Source organism: Girardinichthys multiradiatus, chromosome 6 (genome assembly GCF_021462225.1).
Source record: "Girardinichthys multiradiatus isolate DD_20200921_A chromosome 6, DD_fGirMul_XY1, whole genome shotgun sequence".
NCBI lineage: Eukaryota > Metazoa > Chordata > Actinopteri > Cyprinodontiformes > Goodeidae > Girardinichthys > Girardinichthys multiradiatus.
Window position 1 is genome coordinate 34,033,372 of NC_061799.1, and position 24,754 is coordinate 34,058,125.

Consider the following 24,754-nt stretch of genomic DNA (forward strand, 5'->3'; position numbering starts at 1 on the left):
TGACAGGAATGAGGGTTTAGTGAGGAGAAGGGAGCCAACAAATGGCCAGAGACTGGGAATCAAATGCAGGACGACTGACAACTGTATCTTTTGCAAACGGTGCTCCTGCTCTACCAACTGAGCCACGCAGCGCCCCAAAAAAGAAGTAATCTTTAATAAATGAATTCATCTAAATAATGATTTCATTTATGAAGGGAAAAAGCCAGCAGACCACCCCCACCATTAATGCACAATTCTTACGGATTAGTAGAATCAAGAAACTGCCTCACTAGAAACTGTGACACTAAAGAAATTCAACAACAGATTTAAAACAAAGTCATTGAGATCTATCAGTGTTCTTGGAAAACAAACGTTTTAGGATTTAAAGATCCTCTAGATGGCTACATTGTCATATTTTGTAGCAATTGGTAATTTATTTTTAGTTTTTCTTTATGTTTTTTAATATTTCTTGATCTTAGCATTGTTATAATATGCACCAACTGCCTCAAATTATTTAACTGGATTATTTTCAATTTCTTACTTAAAAGTGACAATTAGTCCACATAGTGATATTCCTCTACTTTCCTTTAATAATACTGGAAGCTAAAAGTAGAGAATGCTGAATTTGACTGTTTGTGTTCCCTGTCTGCCAGGTTTACCGAGGATGATTGTGATCAGAGACTACAGCGGCATCCCCAGTCCCCTGTGTGGGCCCCCACTAAGCATTCAGGCGGGGGATGTAATTGAGTTGATGTTTGCTGACCTGCACAGCTCCTGGTGGCAGGTGTGTGTCACACTCAACTCATTCCTGTTTTATGTCCACATCTGTGACTTTATGAAAAAATAATATGTTCAGACTCACTTCATTGGCAGGACACACACAATATCTTTGCACCACTACTGGTTTGAATATGTATTGCATTTTAACTCTGTTGTGTGTGACAAGCAAAAATGGTAGACTATTAACAAGATCAAAAACATCAACTGTTTATTTTTCTATAATCTTTTATGCTGATGAATGGCTTACTGTGTTGAGGTTTTTCCATCCTATTCTGTGTCTCGCCTTATGAGGTCAGCAACAATCAGAAATATCAAGGATTTGAATGAACTCACTGGACCCCAGCCGCATTACAGATAGGATGTCTGTCTTTTCTGTCACTGTTCAGATTAAATCAGAGCCCATATTGGTTGATCTAACCAATTAGTGACATCAGTTGATTAATTTTGTGTCACAATGAAACAATAAAACCACAAACCCTTTAGCCCCCGGTGGATGTTTTCCTGCTTATTTGCCACCTCATGTTCAGGCACATTTAGCAAACATGTCACGACGTCAGCCAGCAGTCCGGGGTCTTTGACCTTATCTATTTTCGAGAGGATAGTGATTTCTGGGGACCCTGGTAGCCCACCTCACTGCTTCCAACTCTGTTTTATGGTGGCATCAAAGCTTCATTCTCCTTCTGGTGCTGCTCCAATTACAGCGCAGCCTTTGCCAGCAGTCCGGCTGGGATTGTGGGCAGTTAACCCGAATTCTGATGCCCTATGATTCTCTCTGTTGTGTCACTGCACAAGTTGGAGGATGCATACATGAGTGCCTGGAGACTTGTTGTAAGCTGGCTGAATAGCAACCAGAATGTCATGCCCCAGAACTGACGGCACTGCATTGTTTGCTACCATGGCAACGATACATGCTGTCAGACATAATGAAAGCAATAATGTGGCGAAACACCTTTCTGCATCTATGTCTGCTGCATAATGATACTGGAAACAGCTTAACTAAAAGCAAGCAGTGGTAGAGCTGTGTTATACTAGACAGGTTCCCAGCATGTGGTCCAACAGTACTCAAGTAAAAATACAGTGCTTCATACCCATTGGAATTTCTCACATTTTGTCATGTTATTGCCACAGATTTGAATGTACCTAATTTGGATTGTATGTGATAGAATAACAAATTGTTGCAAATGATTGAAACTGGGTTAACAGTTTACACAGGGAACCAGGGAAACAAAGAAACCAGAAATGTGTACAACCCAGAAACAGAGCAAGATACCAAACAAAAGGCAACAAATAAACCCAGAAACAGGAACAACTGGAAAACATGAAGTTAAAAAAACACAGACCTCAAGGAAAATAAAACAGGAACTACTGTAAGATCTACGACTGCGTCTCAGATCAGGATATAAATACATTTGAAATATTTAAAGTACAAAACACAAGCACCAATAGTCTAAACTAAGGAATGAACTGAATATGAAATCCCAGGACTGACAATCCACAAATAAATTAAAACACAAAACCAAGGGTATAGTTTTCAACATGCTAGTGTTAAATATAATGTATCAGTTTCAAAATGGATCCTTTTACATTGTTTAATCATCTTTGGGCAGATGTCTTAGTGATTTTCTATTTAAAACTGCTTCTTGGTTGGGCTGTATCTACGTCCATCTTTCAGTCAACTCAGACCAACATAATGCTGCCACCACCATGTTATATGGTGGGTAATTGTGTTTTCAAGTTGTTTTTTGTAGGTCTGCATGGCTTGTGGCAAGCTTTGTGACTTTTCTGGAGTACATGAAAAATAGTTGTCCTGTTGACAGATTCCTCCATTTAAGCTATAGATCTCTGCAGCTCCTCTAGAGTTGCCAGAGGTATATTGGTTAGTTCTCTCCTTGCCTGGGCTGTCATTTTTAGGTTTTGGTAGGTTTGTTGTTGTGCTATGCTCTTTATAATTTGGGCATTGTTTCATAACCTAACCCTGCTTAAAACATATCCACAACTTTCTCTTTGACCCGTCTCCCTCATCTTTATCAAGCTTTTTGCTCTGTAATGATGTCTAGCAGACCTCTGAGGCCTTCACCGAACAACTGTCGTTATACAGATTTTACACACAGGTGGACTTTATTTACAATATTTCTGTGGCTTCTGAAGGCAGTTTGGTTCACTAAATTTATTTAGAAGTGTAAGATTAAAGGGTGTTGAATATAAATGTATTAAATGCTATCAGATTTTCATTTGTAAAAGAAAATTGGTGTTACAGTTTCAATAAACTACATTTTGGTTTGCGGTTGTCTTGTGACAAAATGTGAAAAGTTACAGGGGTATTAATAGTTTTGAATTTTATGCCTGTAAATATGATTTGAAGGAGTAAGCTCAACTTTAGAGAAAGTAAATAATTTAGCCATATGTGTGTGAGCTTAGGAATTCTCTGGATGACTGTTGTACCTAAAACATTGTTACTGTATTTATCAGGACTGTGCATGACTAACAGCTGAGAGTTTGCAATGAACATTAAGCTCCACAAGATTGTAATTAGTATGAAAAAGCAAATTCAAGCAGTCTCTTACTGCAGATGTTTTATGTGATATTGCATGAGATTATGTAGAATTATAAATTAAGTCAATTTTCGTTCTTCATGCATGTCATTATGGAGTTTTATCATAATCTTGAAATTTATTTTAATTGGGAAACCCAGCGTCTTGAAGGTGTAACAGCTTATGCATTTTTTACAACCTTTCATCGGATATTGGGGACGTGCAGTTGAACATAGGCCACTGTGAAATACTACTTCAGAGGTACTATAGGGTCGGATGGGTCTAACTTGGGTCAGCTGAAGGAACTCTATTGTGCAGGCCTGTAAAATGTGTGCGATTAAATTTTGACTATTGCAGTTCTGCACAGAATTACACAGAACAATGAGACAGGACCTCATCCAGAACCGCTAAAATGTGTCTGTTGAATATTATATTTGAAAAACATGATATTAAAATGAGAAGATACAACATTTACAGAGACTATTTGTGTAAAGAACTACTTTCAGGATTTGTCCTTTTTCCTCCTTCATTCAAAAATTTTGCAAATTTGGTGGGCAAGGTGATTGTTTCCAGCTGACCCAATTGTCCAGTCCAGATTTGATATGCTGGGACTGATCATTATACATATGCACAGACTTATGCCAGGTTTTTAATAAAAAGAGGCCCAATGTAACTAATTACTGATGGCAAATGTTATGAATCTACTCCACTGAAAAAGTGTTTGCTTTTACATGTTTCTAACATCACTTATCTTTGGAGTGAAAACCTTTACACAGTTAATTGAAAAGCAAAAATTGATTTAGACAACCACAATTAAAAAAGGTTTACATTGCCAGCAAATTTAAATTGTTTTATTATGTTTTGTGGCTGTGGTGATGGATCTCAAGAGCTAGTGGTGGTAAGGAACACCAAAAACTATTAAAGAATAATAAAACAAACAATTCTCATGAAGCTGCTTCATATAAACAAGTTTTAAAGGTCTTATAGTTGCACACAATGTGATTTTGGGAGAAACACAGAATCGGAACAGAACCTTATTTGTTTACAATGAAAACTCCACAGGGGGCCTTTAATCTTCAGCGTCCCCGGTGGCCCTAGAGGATGGAATTACAGAACACTGAGAATTCATATCCCCTGTTACCCAGAAGGCAATTATCCCCCATCCCCTTGGCAGAACAATACAATCAATCACTGTAATTTCATTTGATCCTCTGGCTGCTGCCTGTTTATGCCAACAGAGTAATAAGTTTAATCTGTATCATACGCTTATCGAAAGCATAACAAATAGAGAAGGGCTCCCTTAAAAACCTTTGATGAAATGTTATTACACAGAATGAATCATAGAGATGGGTAAAGATTCACTTTCCAATTTAGTTACTGTGAGGGTTTGCAAGGCTCCAAAAAGCATTTCATACCCTAATAAAGAGGAGTGAAGAGGAAAGCACAACCAGGACAGAAAGCTAAATGAGGAGTTTACTGTGTCCTCTCCACTCCTTGTCTTCTCGGGTTCGATCAGTGGACTTTAAATTGACCACAAATTCAGACCTGTAAACCCAGATTATTAGGTTAATGCTGACATATATTCTTGTTGTCTAAAACAGGAGATACATGGCAGTGAGTTAAAGGTGTATTTAAACTTTATCTTAGAATGGGTGCATGTTCTTACCATGGATGTGTGGGTTCTCTCCATGTACTCCGGTTTCCTCCACAAGTCCAAAAACATGACTGTTAGGTTAGTTGGTCTCTCTCAATTCCTCTTAGGTGTGAATGGGTGTGTTTGCACTGTGTTTCTTTACATTGCGACCTGTCCGGGGTGTACCCTGGACAATTGTTTTTTTTTTTTACCTTTTATAGCAACATTTCAGCTGCTAATTAGATATAGACTTAAAGTCTTCTAGTTGAAACACCATTTCATTTTATTATAGGATGCTTGTATTATTGGTTAGGAGTCTATCAGTGTGGCACATCTTGATTTTGGAACATTTTCCCACTCTGCCTTTCAAAATTACTTAAAATGTGTCAGATTTTTAGGACTTTCACGTGTCAAGCCCTCTTCAGATCATATGGTTTTTTGGTCCAATTTAGAGGTCTTGGCTCTGGCCAGGCGATTCCGAAACTGTAATGTTATTTCAAAACAGAAATTCCTGCAGCTCCTTTAATGCTGGTGTAGGCTTCTTAGTAGCCTCCCTAGCCAGTTTTCCTCTTTATCAATTTTGGATGGATGTCCAGTTCTTGGTTTTGTTATTGTTGTACCATCTATTCTCCATTTAATAATTAGTGTCTTGGCTACAATGCATAGTATACCTAATTCCTTGGAAATTTATTTGTATCCTTCTGACTGATATCGTTTGACAAAGAGATGCTGTTGAAACTCTCTGTAGACCATTTTACTGTGAGATGTAAGTAGGACAAATTTTATTATAAGAGGCTGAACTTTATTTGGGGTTTATCTGAGTCACTTCAAATGATGGCAGGTGTGTGCTGACCCTTATTTAAGACGAGTGTGTATGTGGTGGTTAATTCTGAACACAGCCACATATTCTGTAACAAAAGGGCTTGCATAGTTATGCAACCACATTAATTTAGTTTTTCATTGTATTGCTTTCCTAAATGATTTCAATTGACTTGTACAGGCCAAAGTCCACTTTAAAGTCGGAGAGACGAATTGTAACAGCTTGTAGTCTTTTTTATATGTTCAGTTTCTGCATGAGGAATAGAGCTGTTAGTTTTGGCAGTTGGGTTTATGGGACGCAGACAAACGTTTCTGTTGTTTTAAAGAAAAATCAGCATATAGAACTTGTGGTTGCTTCAGGCAGGCTTCTTAAAAGGGAGAATCATTGGCGTGAGCCTGTGCTCACACTGTTTGGTTATTAAAAGACCAGAATAAGATCCATTATTTAGTGTTAAACGAGGCTTTTGTTTTGATGCAGTATAAATCTAACTGCCGGCAGAGTTTGAACCATAATTAACTCATGCTGCAAATTAGATGCACTGCTTGTTGTGTACTAATTGCTAAAGATTAACTGAAGCGAAAGTGGGGGTATGGGGGGTTGCAAAAGGGAGAAATCGAGGGAGAAAGTTCATCTGAACCCATTCAAGTATAATGCAATTAACAAGCGGCTGACATTGCAGGGCAAAATTCTGGCGAAAAGCAAGACTGGCTTCTTTCCAAGTGATGCTGTGAGACCGTGTCCATGTGTAAGTGTTTGTATTTATCCAAATCAATAACACAAAATCTAGTGTGATTACAATGCATTCAGTAGATAATGGCTACTGTTGATGTCTCTGCAAGAAGATGTAGTACTTAGAATTGTCTTTTTTTTCACTGCAGAAGACATATTTTAGCTATCAGATGTGGCTTGAGCATCACATTACCACTGGTGACCTCCACCCTCTGTATTGATTGTATTGAAACACAAAATAACCACGATTCCTCTTTCCTCCAGGTTCCAAAACCTATCGATTATTCTTCCCAGCTTTGGTAAGAAAACAAAGATTGTGTCAGATTAACCATAATTCATTTTTACACTATATTATCGATTGCTATTTACTGTGTTAATTGTTATGTTATGAATGACCGTGGTGTAAGTGCAGTAGTTGTTTATTGATTGTTCAGGTTTGCAGGGCTAATGGAGAGACACCAAGCTGAGGTGGAGCTCATGGACAGAGGGAACAGCACTTATCTGGTTCGACACCGGAGCAAAGAGTGCAACGAATATGCCATCAGCATAAAGTGAGTCACATGATGGCATCCTTAAGTTTCCCATATGTCTCACCACAAGTAGTAGAACAGCAGATGAGGATCATGTTGTAAAGTTTATCTGAATGAAACCTAATCATTAGATTAGATTAGAATGGATACTGTATTACGTTGGGAAATTGGGAAATCATTTTGTAGCGTATAACATGATTTACAACATTTAAAACAATATGCACATCAAACAAGAATACAAATTAGAACTAAAAGCATTACAAATCAGAATGCAAAATCTAAACACTGCTTCTAAATGTATTAATCAAAAGAACAAAGAGTAATGACAATATGGATAATGGTTCAAATGAAAACATCACTGTCAGCCTCTAAGGCCCACTTCACAACAAATTTAGATCACCAAATTAAAAATTAGCCAGGACACAGATGGTCTCTGCATAGTCTTGGAGAGATCTTCAGGGTTGCAACAAGAATACAGTGTTCTCCCCATTACTCAAAATGGAGCTTGAGAGGTTCCCCGACTCTTTTGAGCTTTCACAGAACTGACGTTATAAAATTAAGGTCCTCTTGTTGGCAGCATATCAGGGCCCTGGGTGATGTGTCCAGGAGCCTAGTAGAAGTGGTATCTAGATGACGCTACATCCTTATCCCACCCACACAAGGCTGTCAGTGTTCCAGTTAATGTAATGTAATGTTCTTGCACCTGCAATGCACAATGATCAGCCTAAACAAAAAAATATGATTTCCTCATCAACAGATGTTTTGCCTTGTAAAGTTGCAAAATATGAAAAATATTACCACAATTTCTGTGTGCACAAAATTTTAATCACAAAAAATAGTTTGGAATGCAATATTTGTATTATTATATTTCAAACATCACAAAATCACACTCTACATGGCAATATATTCAGTGAGGAACATGATTTCCTATTATTATGCAACACCATCACTATGCTTAGACCCCTTGCATATAGACATTTGGGCTGGAATCCCCATTAAATTGGGCTCCCATCTGGGGAGAAGCACACACACCTCCAAATTGCACATAGGCTAATTGTTTGAAAGCAGTATAGATCACATGCCATTATTGAAAAATAAACAAAGAAGCCAATGACAGAAATGGTGGAACTTATCCATCCACAGTGGAGCATCCACAGTGCAATGCATGTAATGCCCACACAGACCATGTCCGTCTGTGGCGCCTACTGCGGTGCATCTTTTTATGTCTTTTTACCCAAAATGCAGATGATCAAGATATTCCCAGCTGTCGCTATGTTTATTTTCTTCTGAATTCTGAAAATAACTTAGAACCGTCTTCTGGTGGTTTCATTGCCAAATCAACCATGCTGATTTAATAAATGGATTGAAAGCAAAAGGGCAGGGACATTTGACTACTTTAGAAACACGCTGACCTGTGCATAAAAGGAGCATAAATGGGCTCTTACAGGGAAATTCTTAGATTTTGAAGCAAATCATGGTGCAAAGCTGATAACCGTGATAGGAGCATTATAGTAGGACGGCCAGGTAGGCATAGGAGAAAAAACTATTTATTGAATAGTAAGAGCGCAGTAGTACCACGACTGCCTTCACAGAGAAAATAGATTTTCCAGGTTTATTGCAACCCAGCCACTTTCAAGTGGTCATTGAGATCCTGGAGACTGTGGATCGTGTTTATCTTGTTGAAGAAACCTAATTAAAGAATGATGATTGTCTGCCTGGGTTTTGTGTTGCACAATTTAATATATTTACATGTGACATTTACCAGTGTTTGTCTGGACATCATTAAAAAATATACTGAACAGCTAAAAAATTATGATCATGAAGCATGCAACAAGCTTTTTAAAATTTTACAAAAAAAATGATTATAACAAACCTTATAAGCAAGGTATCATAAAATTTTCTAACCATAGAAATTAGCTCCTCAATGAACTTAACCCATGTTTTTCTTTCTCTTTTTGCCTTTTATTGAATCAATTTGTACATTAATAGCTTAAGGGATACAGATTTCTCTGAACATAAGATGCACCGCAAAGGCAAGGCAAAGGTTACTAAATTAGTTTATGATGGTGTATTCAGACTGACTGCGAATGACGCGACAGGAGCGAGTGATTTACATGTTAACCCTGTGTAGAGGCGCGTTCAGGGCGAAGAGATGCAAAGCGATGCGAAGGGTGCATCAGATAGAAGCAGATAGAAGCTCCTCCAATTTGATGACACGGTGAAGGGAGTGGAGCGTTGTCGGCCGTTGGCCATGCGAATTGCTGGCGAAATGTCAGGTGAGTGACAACACATGAATGAGGCAAAAATTTTGCTCAAATCGTGGGCGATCTGGATCTGAACGCACCATTAGACTGCCAGTCTAGGCCAGTCAAACATATTAGATTTAGAAGCAGCAAAACTAATAAATGTACAAAGCTGACATGCCCAATTTCCTATGATATATGAAGAAAGCTTTTACAGAAAAGCAGATTTTATGACTACTATGCCTACAAAATGATTTCCAAGAAAGGTGATTCAGTCAACCTGCTGCAGAATCCCTACTGTTGCCCAGTGTTCATTGATGTGTAGGGAGCAAAGGTGACGAGATACTGTGGATCCCATTATACAGCCATTAAATAGCTGAGAACCTTTATGTATGCTCTGATAGAAAGGTGTTAGATCACACAGTCTGACCGGTAAGGACGCCCATGCTGAGCTTTTTCCATTGTTAAAAGTGTCTATGATGGACAGGCAAGTGAATGAAACAATGAAATATCAGTAGTCTGATTTCATGAATCACTTTTTAACTTTCTATCATGTGGAAAAACGGTGTCAAAAGAATGCACAGCAGGAAGATGGCAATCTGATAGAGGAACTATGGTGCATTGAGTGATGATCCTCTTGAAAACCTCACACATTTTTTTAAAGCAACATTTTGTATTTCCTGATGGCATCCAATAGCAGTAGAATACACCATCGTGAAAGTGACATATTGTCTTGGTCTCTTTCTTGGTCTTGGTCTAAAACCATGGACCATTCACCTTCCACTTGCAAATTATTACATTGGTCTATCACATAAAATCACAAAAAACATACACAGAAGTTTGTGTTTGTAATGTGAGTACTTCTGCAATGCGCTGATTTCATGTAAGTCTTATAATACTTACATGAAATACTTGCTATAAGATAAGACTTTGTTTTGGTATAAACGTTATTTTTAACTCAGTTCATGCATATCTTCTAAATATGGCCTTGAGAAAATCTGAAAATGGATCGTCTGCTTCATTATCCAGCTATGATTCTCAGACCTAGAAAATACTCAATAGGTCTGAGAATCCTATTAATGGACTTTTGTTACAACCCTTAGAAATGTATTTCAAAGGAGGGTTAACAGCACTTCTGAATGGTAGATACCACATACAATCTCACAAAGCCTCAATAATAGGCTGTTTTATCTACAAGCAGTCCATTCTTTTCTCTTGTTTGAAATACAACTTTGTCTGTTTAACAAGTGAACATCTTTCAAGCCACATTAAAACGTCTTCAGTCTTTTAAAAGAAAAAAGGACCCATGGAGTCCTCCTGACCTGGCATGACAATTGCAGGAGATTATAACGATGGACTCTGAAATAGTGTTTGGATGTTAAGACTGTTTAGCCAGTGACACACCATTCCAGCCCATTTATTTTTGGTCGGCTCATGCAGTTACTCATTCCTTGCTTTGATCTAGCGGGCCAGTTTCTGAACAGTCCAATCCTAATTGCCCGTCTCAGTGCTTAAGATCATTATCAGGATGGCTGTTTGAGATAATGGAGCTTTCTGGAGCAAGCTCTAACTGATCAACTAGAACTGTTTAATGACAAACTACACCACAAGTGGTCAGCCTATGTGCATATTTGTGTGTTAAATTCTATTTTTGTACATTTTGCTGCCTAGCGATTACAAGATAGACTCTCTCTTCTGGAAACCCACTTTATCTGTCTCTATGCATTATAATGCAACACATGCTGTATACATTATATATTATTAAGTAAAGTATAGAACTAATGGAATAAATACATGCCATATTATTTTAGTTTTAATCCTGGCCACTGTTTTTATAAGTTTTAATGGGCAAGAAAGCTTGCATGAAACTGATTTATTTAAATATTAAGCAATACCACCATGACCAGACACTCCTGAAAAGCTTGATGTAATATTATGTAGCAAAAAAAAACTGAGGAAGAAATAGTGGCCAGAAAATGCAGTAAAAACATTTCAGTTATGTTCAATTGAAATTTTTCTTAAAATTCTCCAAATTGTCCAAACATCATCTCATCTTCAATATTGAGGGCCAAACGTGCCTCAATTCTACACATATAGGTCTATTATTAGACATTTATATATGTAACAAATGTGATAAAATACAAAATTCATACATTAAATAAATTAATATGTAATTATTTTAGTGTTTTAATAATATATTATTATATACACAATTAGATATTTTAATAATTGATTGAAATTTGGATTGTATATCATTGTTTTTGTATTTTATTGAATTATTCTACAGGCTTGTTTTGCAGCATATCTTTACCAATCACAGATGCTAGCATCTACTTGACAAGCCATAGAGACATTTCATTTTATGAAGGACCGTATAACAGGAAATATTAAATAGTAACTTAATTGATTTTGATTTTAAAACAAAATTAATATGTTTTAATTATTTAATACTAATTCTGAATTTTGGATGCCTTGCTGGCAAGGAAGTACAGGTTGATTTTGCACAGTGTACAAAGAGTTGTAATAATCTAAGCAGGAGGAGATACCTATTTCCATAAAGACCAGACTTGTCAAATGCATCACTAATAGTAGAGGATTACTTTCTTTTTTGGTAAGAAAACCTTCATCTTAGATCAGTTGTCCACAGCATGTTTTAGATGTGTTGCAACTCCAAGACAGCTGATTTAAATGGTGTGATTATCTCCTCATTATGCCATCATGTGCCACATTTTAATATTCATTTAATTCATGCGTGTTGGACAGCAGAAAAATTTGCTGGGCGCCAGCGCTTGAAAACCGATATTGGATACCATAACTTTACACAGTTTAGCTCAAATAACCCCCCCTAATTTGGGTCTCAAGTTTAAAATCTTCAAAAATATAAATTAAGCTAGAGGGCCAATGGCTCTGTGGTAGTGATCTAAATAATGAAACAATTTCAGTTTTATTGTTTGTTAAAATTAGGCTATTGATCAATTTAAGACGATATGTCCTTAAATTGTACTGTAGGTTTGTTATTATCAGCAAAGAAAGGAAAATACTGTATTGTATTATTATCATCCCAGTGGTAACAAATGTACATAAAAAAATATGGTCCGAAAATAGAGCCCTGAGGCTCTCCAGATCTAATAGGCAATGCTAATAAGGAATACTGAACAAATGAATAGAAAAGCTCCTGTTTAACAAAAGGGACCAGAATCATTTAAGACTGGATGAGATGAAAGCATTTTATGGTTCACTATGTAAAAAGCAGCTGGGTGTTGCAATTCAAAATTGTTTATGAGGAAAAACTCTTCCAAGTAGAACCTTTTTTAGCCATTCTGCTCAAACTGTTTCTAAACATTTTCCTGTAAAAACAACTTCATTCTTTCATTCACCTTCTGTAACGCTTATTCCATAGTGAGTGTCTAAGTACCTCTTTAAAGAGGCCTTCTGCGCGTTCGTTTATTCACCATAACCTGGAGGAATTCACACACATTAGGATAAATCACACAGAGACAGCTGTATGTTATTCAAAGTACCTGGACCAGGGAAGCTCTCATGTGATCAGGACACACACCGAGACGACTTCAGAGCTTCTCACTGGGCACATTGCTTTTATTAAAACACACATTAAAATGGGCAGCGCCCTGTTTACAGTTTTTTCTCACATGTAGTCACCTACACACTTTTTCCGGCTTACCATATTTAGACAGTCATTGTCCAGCAGCTGCACCCCGTATCTACTGATATAAGCAGGGAGTAACACTTATCACTAATTTTCACACACTTCTGCAGTTTTCAGTAATTTTCCACTTCACCTCTTCTGTGAGAAATGCTTCTGCTGACCACACAATACACAATGTCTTTATACTAACACATGTTATACATTTTATTTCCCACACTGGTTATGAACATAATAATAATGATGCACACACATAATATATCTCCACATGGGTCATGGGGGAGCTGTTGCCTATCTCCAGCAGTTTACGGGCGAAAGACGGAGTACACCCTGGACAGGTCGTCTAGAAAACAACTTTTATATTTAAATTTAGTGACATAAAAGAGAAAATGGAAGAGCTAGATGATTATGAACTTTGCCTGATAAAAAGAAAACCCCAACACAAACAGTAGTATGCCAGTATGCCGAGCATTTTTCCTTAAGAAAAGCTGACAAGATGGCAGTAAAGCCACATGATTAAACTGCTCAGCACTTCAGTTCAGCTCTTGGTTGTAACTAATTGCATTAATAAGGGTTCCTACTTTGTCAAATGGGTTGTGATAAAGACATATTCTATATTGTAATGATATATGCCACTAAACAGAAACATTATACATTAAATTGTAAGTAAATATATATTTTGTTTTGTTATCCAGCATAGCCCAAATTGTTTTTTTTTTTTTTTTAAATCCTTTTAAATAATTGGTTTATTACATAAAAGTTTGTTAATGCCTCTTTCATGGTGTTATGAATATAGTATCAGCTGATCAATAACACATTAAAAGAAATATAGCTTAAAATACATAATTTCAAGTAACATTTTACTGAGTAAAATTGATGAGGTCTGTGACACTTTCAATTTTTATAGCGGAGAAAACCATTTTTCCTCTTCAGTTTGTTATGCAAACATACTTGCTGGCATGACAACCAACTATCTTCTCAGGCAGACACGCTTTATGGTTCACCCTAGAGACCAAATGAATGTGAAAGCATGTATAGTTGATTAGCAGCCCGTGTCCTATTCATCTTCCACAGGTTCAACGATAAAGTCAAGCACATTAAGATTCTGACCAAGGATGGATGTTTTTACATCGCTGAGAGTCAACTATTCAAGACTGTGCTGGTAAAGGTTTTGATTCTGTATGGATTTTTAAATTTTGCGCCACAGAACTCTTTGATATTAACAGGTCAAATCATTTTGACATTAGTTTTGCTGCTCGCTGTTGAGATATATGCAGTTTTTGAACACTAAAAAATGTTTCCTTGTGTCAGCCTTTTTGTATTTATACTGAAAATTAAATGATCAGGATCCATCTATCTATGTATACACTAGTGTAAATAATACCCAGGCTTGGTAAGTTTGTTTTTTCTTCTTGTGCTCGTCTGACACAGGACTTGGTGGAGTACTATAAACAGCACTCTCTGAAAGAGGGTTTCAGCAGTCTTGACACCACTCTGCAGGTTCCCTACCGAGTGCTGTCCAATGGAAACATGCCTACGGCCATTACCAAGGTTGGCAACGGTGAGTCTGCTTCACAAACATCCAGGTTTCTTCCCTGACATTTTCTGCCTGACAGGTGGAAACACTACAGGCTCAGATCATATCATATCGGTTATATCTGAAAGACATTCATAGCAAAGTTTTTGTTTTTGACCTGTTTTCAAGACCAGCATTGTGGCTTTTGCTATAAACAACAGTTCAGATAAAAGAAAGATGAGTTTTGTTCTTTTTTTTTCTTGGATGGCTCCTATCCTTCCAACTGTGCATAACAGGCACAGTCAGTTCTGTTTACTTTCATGTTATTTGAAATTGTTTTATGCACCAATTTGCTGAAATCTCACCCAATAAACCTAAAACATTTTTTAAAACAAGCCAGTTTGTTCTTGGGGAGCTGAGATAAAAACTGCAGTAATATGTGAAGTACTCTGACTTATAAAGTAGCAAATCTGCCATGAATTGCACCCTGGAGTAACCCATTCTGCTTGCCCCCTTCACGTCCCACCCCACTTTGATTCTCCATCCGCCCAAACAAACCAACAAAGCTCATTCAGCTGAAGCACTAACACTCACTCTCTCTGCTACATTCTCATTCTACTCTCCAATTTTGCTGTTATTTCAGCTTTTAACTTTATGTTCTGCCAGCAACTTAATGCTCACCATCTACTGATGATACACTTGGCCCTGTCTTTCAGTGTTTAACCCTATTTTTCTCCTAGACATAGCTACTGACCGTGTTGCTGGCTTATGAAAATCTCTAAATGGCATTGTATTCAGGCCAATCTACGCCTGCAAACTCAGGATACTACCTTCCATGAAGGGGGGAGCGCAATTCAGGTGGTGCTTCATAACACCAGATTACTTAATTTTGGGACCTGTATTCTATATGATGTGATCTCTACTTATAACTAGGATCTATTTTTCATAACGGCAAACTGGCAAACTCCAGAGGACAACTGCGCATTCTCGGATCTCCTTCCCCTGGATTATTTCTATCACAGTACTCCAAGCTGAGGGGGGAGAGGTTGGGGGAATGTAAGTAAGTAGGAAGTAAAATGGATTTATAATTTCACAGACACACATCACAAAGTATTGTACAAAAAAATCACATTAAGATCTACATAAAAAACACAATAAAATCATGACATAAAAGCCTGATGGAACAGAACAGTTTTCAATTGGTTTTTAAAAATCTCTACAGTAAGCAAAGCGAAGCTGCCACCTCCAACTTAGTTGCCACCGCCAACTTAGTTCTCCAAAACTCTGACAACCCAGGGTTCAGACCAGGAAGCAGGGTCGTAGTTTAATACTCCTCTCTGCAGCTTCTGTACTGCTACCCACCGATTACCCTATTAAGACAGTGTCTCGCCCACGACCAAAATTGAATAGATTAAAAAATAACCTAGAAGGGGGAAATCATGAAAATCTCATAAAAATAAACACAACTCAGACTAAAAAGAAAAATAAACAAATGTGGCTTGCATTTGATACAGTTGATCACAATATTCATTTAGAAAGGCTGTAATATGCTATATGGATCAGGGGAACAGCGCTAGGCTGGTTTAAATCTTGTCTGACAGGTTCCAGTTTGTTCATGTAAATGATTAATCATCTTCAAACTTCAGGGTTAATTATGGAGTACCACAGGGTTCAGTGCTTGGGCCAATTCTCTTCACTATATGTATACTTCCAATAGGTAAAATTATCAGGCAGCATAGGATACATTTTCACTATTACACTGATGATACTCAGCTTTACTTATCCATAAATCCTGATGAACCCAACCAGTTAGATAGACTACAAGCATGTCTTGAAGATATAAAAACTTGGATGACTTTAAATTTTCTGCTTCTAAATTTAGACAAGACAGAAGTTGTCACCTTTGGACCGAAGTCTTTAAAAAAGCAACTGCTTAGCCAATCACTTAACCTGAATGGCATTAAATTGACCTCTGGTAATAAAGTAAAAAACCTTGGTGTTATTTTTGATCAGGACATGTCATTTAAATCCAATTTTAAACAGCTTTCTAGGATTTCCTTGTTTTACCTCCGGAAAATGCCAAAATTAGAAATATCCTGTCCAGGAGTGACACTGAAAAACTAGTCCATGCATTTTTTACTTCAAGGCTGGACTATTGTAATTCCTTACTATCAGGATGTCCACAAAATGCAGTTAAAAGCCTTCAGTCGATTCAAAATGCTGCAGCAAGAGTTCTGAGGAAAATTAAAGAGAGATCATATTTCTCCTATTTTAGCTTCCCTTCATTGGCTCTCTGTTAAATTTAGAATAGAATTTACAATTCTCCTCCTCACATATAAAGCCCTTAATGATCTAGCTCCATCATACATTAGAGATCTGATTGTTCCATATATTCCTAACAGAGCACTTTGTTCTCAGACTGCAGGTTTACTGGTGGTTCCTAGAGACTCTAGAAGTATAATGGGAGGCAGATCCTTTAGTTATCAGGCTCCTCTCCTGTGGAACCAGCTCCCAGTTTTAGTCCGTGAAGCAGACACCCTGTCTACTTTTAAGGCTAGGCTTAAAACTTTCATTTTTGATAAAGCTTATAGTTAGAGTGGCTTAGGTTATCCTGAGATATCGCTGTAGTTATGCTGCTATAGGTTTAGACTGCTGGAGGACATAATGACCACTTTCATTCTCATTCTCATTCTACTCTCCAATTTTGCTGTTATTTCAGCTTTTAACTTTATGTGCTGCCAACAACTTAATGCTCACATACAGATGATCCACATAGCCCTGTTTTTCAGTGTTTAACCCTATTTTTCTCCCAGACATAGCTACTGACTGAGCTTTTACTGTAACTAACTGTATATGCTCTCTCTCATACTCTAAACTTTTAAACTGGCTCAGAGTTTATCTGTTTTTTCTTCCTAGATGAAACCACTAAAGGAGCTACATCCATTAACATTCACTTTTCCTTCCCATTGAAAGTACTCCATCAGTGCTTCTGTGTTCTTTTTCCTTCTCTGCTCTGTTCTCTCTAACCCCCAGTCTGTCGTGGCAGTTTGCTGCTCACACTGAGCCTGGTCCTGGTGGTGGTTTCTTCCTGTTAGAAGAGAGTTTTTCCTCTCCACTGTCACTATATGCATGCTCAGTATGAGGGATTGCTGCAAAGTCAACGCCAGTGACTGTCCACTGTCTCTACATGGTCATCCAGGAGGAGTGAATGCTTCGGGTCACTGACTCGATGCAATCTGCTGGGTATCTGAAACTGCCCTGTTTACTTAGTTTTAGAAAGCAATGCACAATAACCAGCATGTACAACATTCGCTACATTTGTTCTTAAATAAAAGCCACCTGCCACCTGATTGTTCACAGATGACTTCAGTAAATAAACTCCACACTGCAGCATGCATGTGATGAATGCTGGGTCTGTTAATGTTCTGTTCATCTACTACACCTGCTAGTTACTACATCTACTAGTACAATATTTGTCATGTTGAATTATAATAAAATAAAAAAAGATCAATCTGGTTGGTAATGTTAACTGGTACTATTTAGAAAACAACTGAATGTCCCATATTTCCCTTATACATGTTAAGAGTAAATAGCTTTAAGGACCCATAGGGGAAGAACATGCTTTGGAAAATAAAGGACTAAGCTAAAAACAATGGAGAGAGTGGGAAGCAAACTGACAGATAAATAAAAAGGAGCCTCAGCAGCTCATCGTCTTTTGCGGGAAGGTCCCAGTAAGGGCTGAGTGCCTCAGGCAACCACCAAGAACCTTCTACTCCAAAACGTCACACTCCGAACTCTCCTTAGCTGTGAGATGGCTTCACAATCGTACTGACAGGACATGACATTTCACTTGGGCTGGCGGCAGCAACAATAAAAAGTGGTGTGACAGTCGCCTCCTGACATACACCTGGGGGAATACCCCTGGTCCAACTGAGGGACTGCGACTGCTTCCACAAAACAGGGAAAAGTTTCCAAATGTGATCTAATCTAGACAAGCGGAAGGCAGCTGGAGGTAAGCTGTCTTTACTTAAAGAGAGGCAAATAGGTAAACAACCAGAAGCGAAGGCGAGCAGAAGAGCGCTGAAACAAAGTAAGAGTTGGTCCTTTGTGGCTGTTTGGATGTAAAATTCTGCTGCATCCTCGTCCCTTTGCTTCTTTTGGCAAAGTCGGTCTCGGGGTGTATCAAGCTGCAAAGCACCTCTGTAAGAGGTGCTTTTGTGTTCTGCTGCCACTCACAGCACTACATTCTCTCATGAAATCTTGACAGAACCGCTGCTGCTCTGTGCTTTGCGGGGTGGATTATTATTGCCTTAAGTCATCCACCCCCGTAGACACAGTAGTGTGGGCACCGTATTCTCTGTCAGGTAAACAGCCTTTGTGGAAAGATAGATGTCATGCAAAATCAAAATAATAATAAAAAAAGCTTTGAATCTCAAAACAACGTGCTGCATGGCAAGGAAAAAACAAAAATGTATGGCTGAGCAAAATACACAAAGATTCAAAACTACAGAAAAGCTATTACAGTTGCTGATAAATGTTCTTGGACAATGCCAAGCAATGAGGTTTAATGAAGTCTGACTTAGTGCTTGTTATTGTGTATTTGTATGCTGGAATCAGGAAATGATTTGCGATGTAATGATAATAATGAAAAATCTTTAAGAGTTGTTTTATTCATGTTACTAGGGTTCTCAGGTCTGCTTTTCTTCTGTGATGAAAATCTTAAAGCCAGTACGCCTGCAATAAATTAGGTCTTTGAATAAGTAGAAATGTTACTATTACCAGTTCTGAGACCGGATTTCATTTGATAATTAACTTGTCAAATACACATCACTATTTGCATGTAGGCAAAAAAAGTTTAGTTTTAGATTTCATCTGACCCAAGTACCTTCTTCCACATGATTGCTGTATTCCCGCAATCTCTTTTAACATTAGCTTTCTTCTTTTCACTCTTCCATAAAGCTCAGATTTTTAGCTGTGCTGGACACAGATTCTCCCACCTGACCTGTGGATCTCTGCAGGTTCTCCAAAGTCACCATGGGCCTCTTGGCTGCTTCCCTGATTAAGGCTGTCTGGGTAGGCTTTCTATTTTCAGATGAGGGATTGAACAGTGCTCTGTGAGATGCTCAAAGCTTGGAATATTGTTCTATAGCCTAACCCTTCTTTAAAATTTTCCACAACTTTTTTTCCTTGTCTGCTGTGTAGGGATAGGTACCAAATTTTAACAACTTTTAAATTTTTTTTTACTACTTTTATTGGTATTGACCGAATTCCATCGGTACTACCGAGTACCTATTCACGTAAAATCAAACGGTACCATGTTTCGGTACCTAAACGCATCATTGTGACACTGAGGGAGTGGATGAGTGGGTGATTTTCCATGCCAGACGTGAACACAGCAATGGACGCACAAGAGCGTAATGATGTCAGTAGCTGCTGGTACAGTCAATAAAGCAAGCATGGCTGATAGATAGCGCTCGAAGGTATGGCTCCACTTTTCAAAATACGATGCAGATTATGCTCGCTGCAATATTTGTGACACGAAGTGCAAGATCACCGACAGGAATACCTCTAATCCGAGGAAGCACCTGTTTAAACACAAGATTCCTCTCAAGGCTGAAGAGTGCACAATTTTTGACAGCCTCAGATCTACGGCTATAACTCCTACATTCGGCACCATTAGCACGCCTGCATGCGTTAGCAACTTGTCGTCCGCAACCAGCAACATGGGAGTAGAAATGTTTGAAACAACTGAGATGTTACAATACCAGCAGCTGGATGTTGTTTTGATATATTCATTAAGTGTATATTATTGAGAAATGGAGCTGTTGGTCTGCATGTTGCTGTTTATTAATGGATGTTCTCAAACCTCTGAGGTCTTCACAGAACAACTGAATTTACATTGTGATTATATTACAGGTGAATTTACTTTTTTTGTTGTTGCTATTTTCTACTGACATAACTGTTGGTTGTACTGGATTTTATTTAGCATATCAGAATAAAGAGAGTTAAAAACAAATGAACCCCACTATTTCAGTTTTGTTTTTCATTTAAGACCATGCATTATTTTCTTTCAGCTAGAAAATTTATCACAAAATACCATCAAGTTTTTTGTTACAACATGAGAAAATGACAAAATAGTCAAGAGGTATGAATATTTTAACAAGACACTGGTGGGGGAACTGCTTGTCAAAAATCTTATGCATGTGCTCATGTCAGTATTGCAGAGTTACACGCCATGCCCCTTTTGATTCTGTGATTGCAGCTGCATGTTTTGAAAGCCCACCAAGCCCATCTTAGTTATCTTAGGGGCCCATTTGTATGATGTGACACAAAAATGATTTGTAAAGAGGAGTTGGTAGTGGTGTTATTTTCACAGAGCTATGACCTGTTTGAGGCTTTAGATGTGTACTTGTCAGGCCCCCGTACTTGACTGCATTCTTTTGGCTCATCTGGACTGAAGCTGAAAGGATTGTTAATACCAATAGATTATAAAGAGTTCCCAGACAATCCCCATTAACTCAATAGTCCAATAACAGTTAGTTATGACTAGCCTTTCCAAATTGTTTGTATTACTGTCATTTACTGTTATGTCTCTGCCTTGTACCTATACTAAAACGTATGAAATGTTTCAGAACCATTTTCCAAAAACGTATGTGTGCAAAGTTTTCCTTAATACTTACTTGTGCCTTGTAAAATGACAATTCTGTCTGATGGCTTCACTCTTTTGCCCATTTCTCTCACAGCACTTCAGCTGTATTTTCTTTTTCTTTTTACTTTGACAACTTTTCTTTCTTTCTCCTCTCTGCACCATCTCACACCCTCTATCTGTCAAACTTCTGTTTACTTTACTTATGTTTTCTCTCTTTGCTCCCACTACGGACTGAACCTCCTCCGCCCTACCCACCACCCCCACCCCACTCTGCTTTCTCCTCCATCTCTTGCTATGTTTCTCTGTAGTTCCTCCTGGCGGCGGCAGCTTTGTTCCTCCTTCCTCCTCGCCTTTCTGGTCAGGTACAGGTGCAGCTTTTCTGTTCTTCTTTGTCTCTTGCTGTATGCCCACATTTCAGAGTTTATCAAGCAGAATGGACTTTATTTATTATGTATTAGGTAACATTTAAATGTATCTGCATAAATTACAACAGTGCCAAAAAGTGTATTTATTTCAGTAATTCAATTCAGAATGTGAACGTTTGTTGCATACAGAGTGATATGTTTCAAACTTTTATTTCTGTTAAAAAAGATAATTAGCTTACTTAAATTCATTCATTTATTCATCTTCCATGCCGCTTATTCCATAGTGGGTCACGGGGGAGCTGGTGCCTATTTCCAGTAGTCTACGGGCGAGAGGCAGAGTACACCCTGGATGTATTGCTTGTGTTAGGCCACTCCTGAACCAGAGATAACATCAGAAGAGTTTAAATTATGTGCTTCTCCACTCCTAAACAGAGTCTAAATCAAAAATAAAATCTAATTTAATCTTAAAACAAGACTGAGCAGCAGACCAGGAAAGGCACTTCAGATGTTGTCTCTGGTTCAGTAATGGCTAAACACAGTTGTCACCAATGACCTGGAAACATGTGTGTGTGGTGGCTGAAGTTATCCCTGTTCCTTGAGAACCTCTCTACCACACTTCGTCCTTTCGCTCAACTTTCCATTGTCATGCTTGAATACAGCACTATGTGAAAAGCAAGCTTTTTAGCAAGCACCTTTTGTGGCTTATCTTCTTTGTGGAGGGTGTCAATTACTGTCTGCTGGACAACTGTCAAGTCAGCAGTCTTCCCCCCCGATTGTTTAGATCATAACACAACATTTCTGTATTAAAACGTTTTTTGGGTGGTCTTATGTTGTAGTAAACCTTTTGAATTGAATCATTGAAATAATTTGTAATGCTGCTACTATATCATATTCTATAGTGCCAGTAAAATAAAGAGAAATCAGAACATCTTGAAATTTAAATTTAGTTATTCTGCTTTTCTGTCAGATTTAATCATCTTATCTTTAGCTTTTGTACATAGAGTAACTGTATAGTTTTGAAATGAAATGCAACTAGATATAAGCACGTTTGTTATCCAGAAATAATGAGGAAATACTCATAGAGCGAGCAGCAGGGAAATATTTTTCATGGTCACTTTGCTGGTATGATGTAAATGCAGGGTAATACTGAATGCCTTATTGTGTAAATTGTATTTGTCGCTTTGTGAGTAAAAATGCTGTATAGGTACATATGTATATGTTGGGAAGAGCACCTATTATCATACGTTGTGCCTTTGTGTGCACTAGGAAGCAGATACACTGCTTTCATCCAGCATATCTTCAGAGCTATGTCATCTGTATTTTCACTGATAAGGCAGACAAACCTTTCCACACCTGTGTTCACATGTGATATGAGCCCCGACCTGCATGTAAGGAATAATCTTGAATATCCTGATAAGTGAGGACACATTGCATGAACTGACTTCAGGATTAACGTTTAGGTTTTGCACATGGCTACGATAACCCCGACCTCAGATCGTCACTATGCACTGGCTACGAACAAGCTGGAGTGGTGAAAGTGTCTCCCCCAGCCAACCTGTAGTTGTCTTTTATTTTTAACTTTTTTAATTTGCTTCAGCAGTGAGTATAATTAGTGCCTCTATCTGACCTCAACCCTTAAGGTTACAAACATTTTAACTCTTTTGGGAGTACTCTGAAAGTAAAAAGAGTAAATTTTATTGGTGACTCGCAAGCAAAATAACGAGATCTTTCTCTGTGTCAGTTTTTTCTCCCAGGGTAGTGGGTATTGCAGTGGCACGTTACGACTTTAGCTCCAGAGATATGCGGGAGCTCTCTCTACAGCAGGGAGACATCATCAGGATCTACACCAAGATGTCCAATGGCTGGTGGAAGGGAGAGGTTGATGGCAAGGTTAGTTTTTGCTGCGTTTGAAGAAATTCACAGTATTTTAGGCTCATTTTTATTTTTATTTTTTCAGTCTATGAAGATCATACAAATGTTTTATTTTTTTTAGCATCTTTATATCACCTTTTGTGAAAAAAAACTATTATGTAAATGTTGAAAAATGTGTGTAGTTTTTACAGGAATGGGCTAATTCCTTGATTAGATCTAAAAACAAACCTTCTCTTCAGTACGTTACCTACACAACTAGCTTAGGAAGGTCAGCTCATTAAAATGAAAGTCTTAAAAACATCTGATTTCAGTAAAACCACTTTTGTTAACAACATGGAAAAAATTTGTATACTCTCAGAAAACGTACCTGATTAGACAAGAAAATGTTTATAGAAGAATAAAATAATCAATTTTCTTCCAACTAGCCCAAGGGTACAAAGCTGCATCACTCTGCATCACAGGAATTCTGCTAATTCCTATAGTTTTATGGACAATGTTATTTGTACCAGCTGGGGCCAATATAGACCCCAGCTTCAGTAGTTTGGATAGATATTTTTCCACGTTTAAAAAAAACTGAGACTAAAACCATATATGCTGTGCTCTAAGGTAGCAATAACATCAACTTTGACATTGCTCTGAAATTTATTTGCTTCTTTTTTTTTTTGCTTTCTTTCTTATCTGAAAAAGTTTAATATCAGACAAAGATAACCTGAGTAAATACAAAAAGTAGTTTTTAAATGATGATTTCATTTATTGAGAGGAAAAAAAATCAACAGTTTGCATATCTTAAAGTGAGTCTTTTATATTGCTGTGGAGGAATTTTGCCTTGCTCTTTTTTCCAGAATTGTTCAGCTACATTTAAGGCTTTTGGAGAATAAACAGCCTGCTTAAGGTCATTCCGCAGCATGTCAATCTATTGAAGTCCAGATTTTTGCTTGGCCACTTTAAAATCTTCTTTTTGTGTTTTTTGAGCACTTCAGAGGTGGACTTACTGGTGTGATTTAGATCTTTGCCCTGCTGCATAACCCAAGAGCACTTGGGGTTTAGTTTACAAATTGATGGTCAGTCTGCAGAATGTTCTGCTCAAGAGGAAGTTGATAGTTCTATTAGTTATAGCTAACTGTCCAGGTACTGAAGAAGCAAAGCAGCCCCAACAAATAACACTGCCCCTACCAGGTCTGACTCTAGGTATGATGTTCTTTTTCTAAATTGTTGTGTTAGTCTGTTGCGCAAGATGGTACACCATCCAAAATGTTTGACCTTTGTCTCCTTAGTACAAAGAAGAGAAAGGTGAGATGGGCCTATGTGATCTCTTTGGTCAGCATTAGTTTTGGCATTGGAACCCTCCCATAGATGCCATTTTTGCCTTGTCTCTTTCTTATTGTTGAATCATGAACACTGGTCCTAACTGAGGCAACTGAGGCCTGCAGAACGTCAGATGTT

The 24,754-nt window shown here is 37.9% G+C and overlaps 1 protein-coding gene across 5 annotated transcripts in view; it reads left to right on the forward strand.

Annotated features, from left to right (window-relative positions):
• The window catches only part of LOC124869628 (guanine nucleotide exchange factor VAV3-like), a 79,632-nt gene that overhangs the window by 50,370 nt on the left and 4,508 nt on the right, over positions 1–24,754 (forward strand). For 2 of the 5 annotated variants that reach the window (XM_047367586.1, XM_047367587.1), the window contains exons 20-27: positions 633–763; positions 6,423–6,488; positions 6,737–6,771; positions 6,907–7,023; positions 13,984–14,071; positions 14,341–14,470; positions 21,383–21,442; positions 23,181–23,329. In XM_047367586.1, the coding sequence (XP_047223542.1) occupies positions 633–763; positions 6,423–6,488; positions 6,737–6,771; positions 6,907–7,023; positions 13,984–14,071; positions 14,341–14,470; positions 21,383–21,442; positions 23,181–23,329 (776 nt within the window). Of the gene's footprint in view, positions 1–632; positions 764–6,422; positions 6,489–6,736; positions 6,772–6,906; positions 7,024–9,133; positions 9,246–13,983; positions 14,072–14,340; positions 14,471–21,382; positions 21,443–23,180; positions 23,330–24,754 lie in introns of those variants that run through there. The other 3 variants (XM_047367588.1, XM_047367589.1, XM_047367590.1) reach the window with 3 other exon arrangements.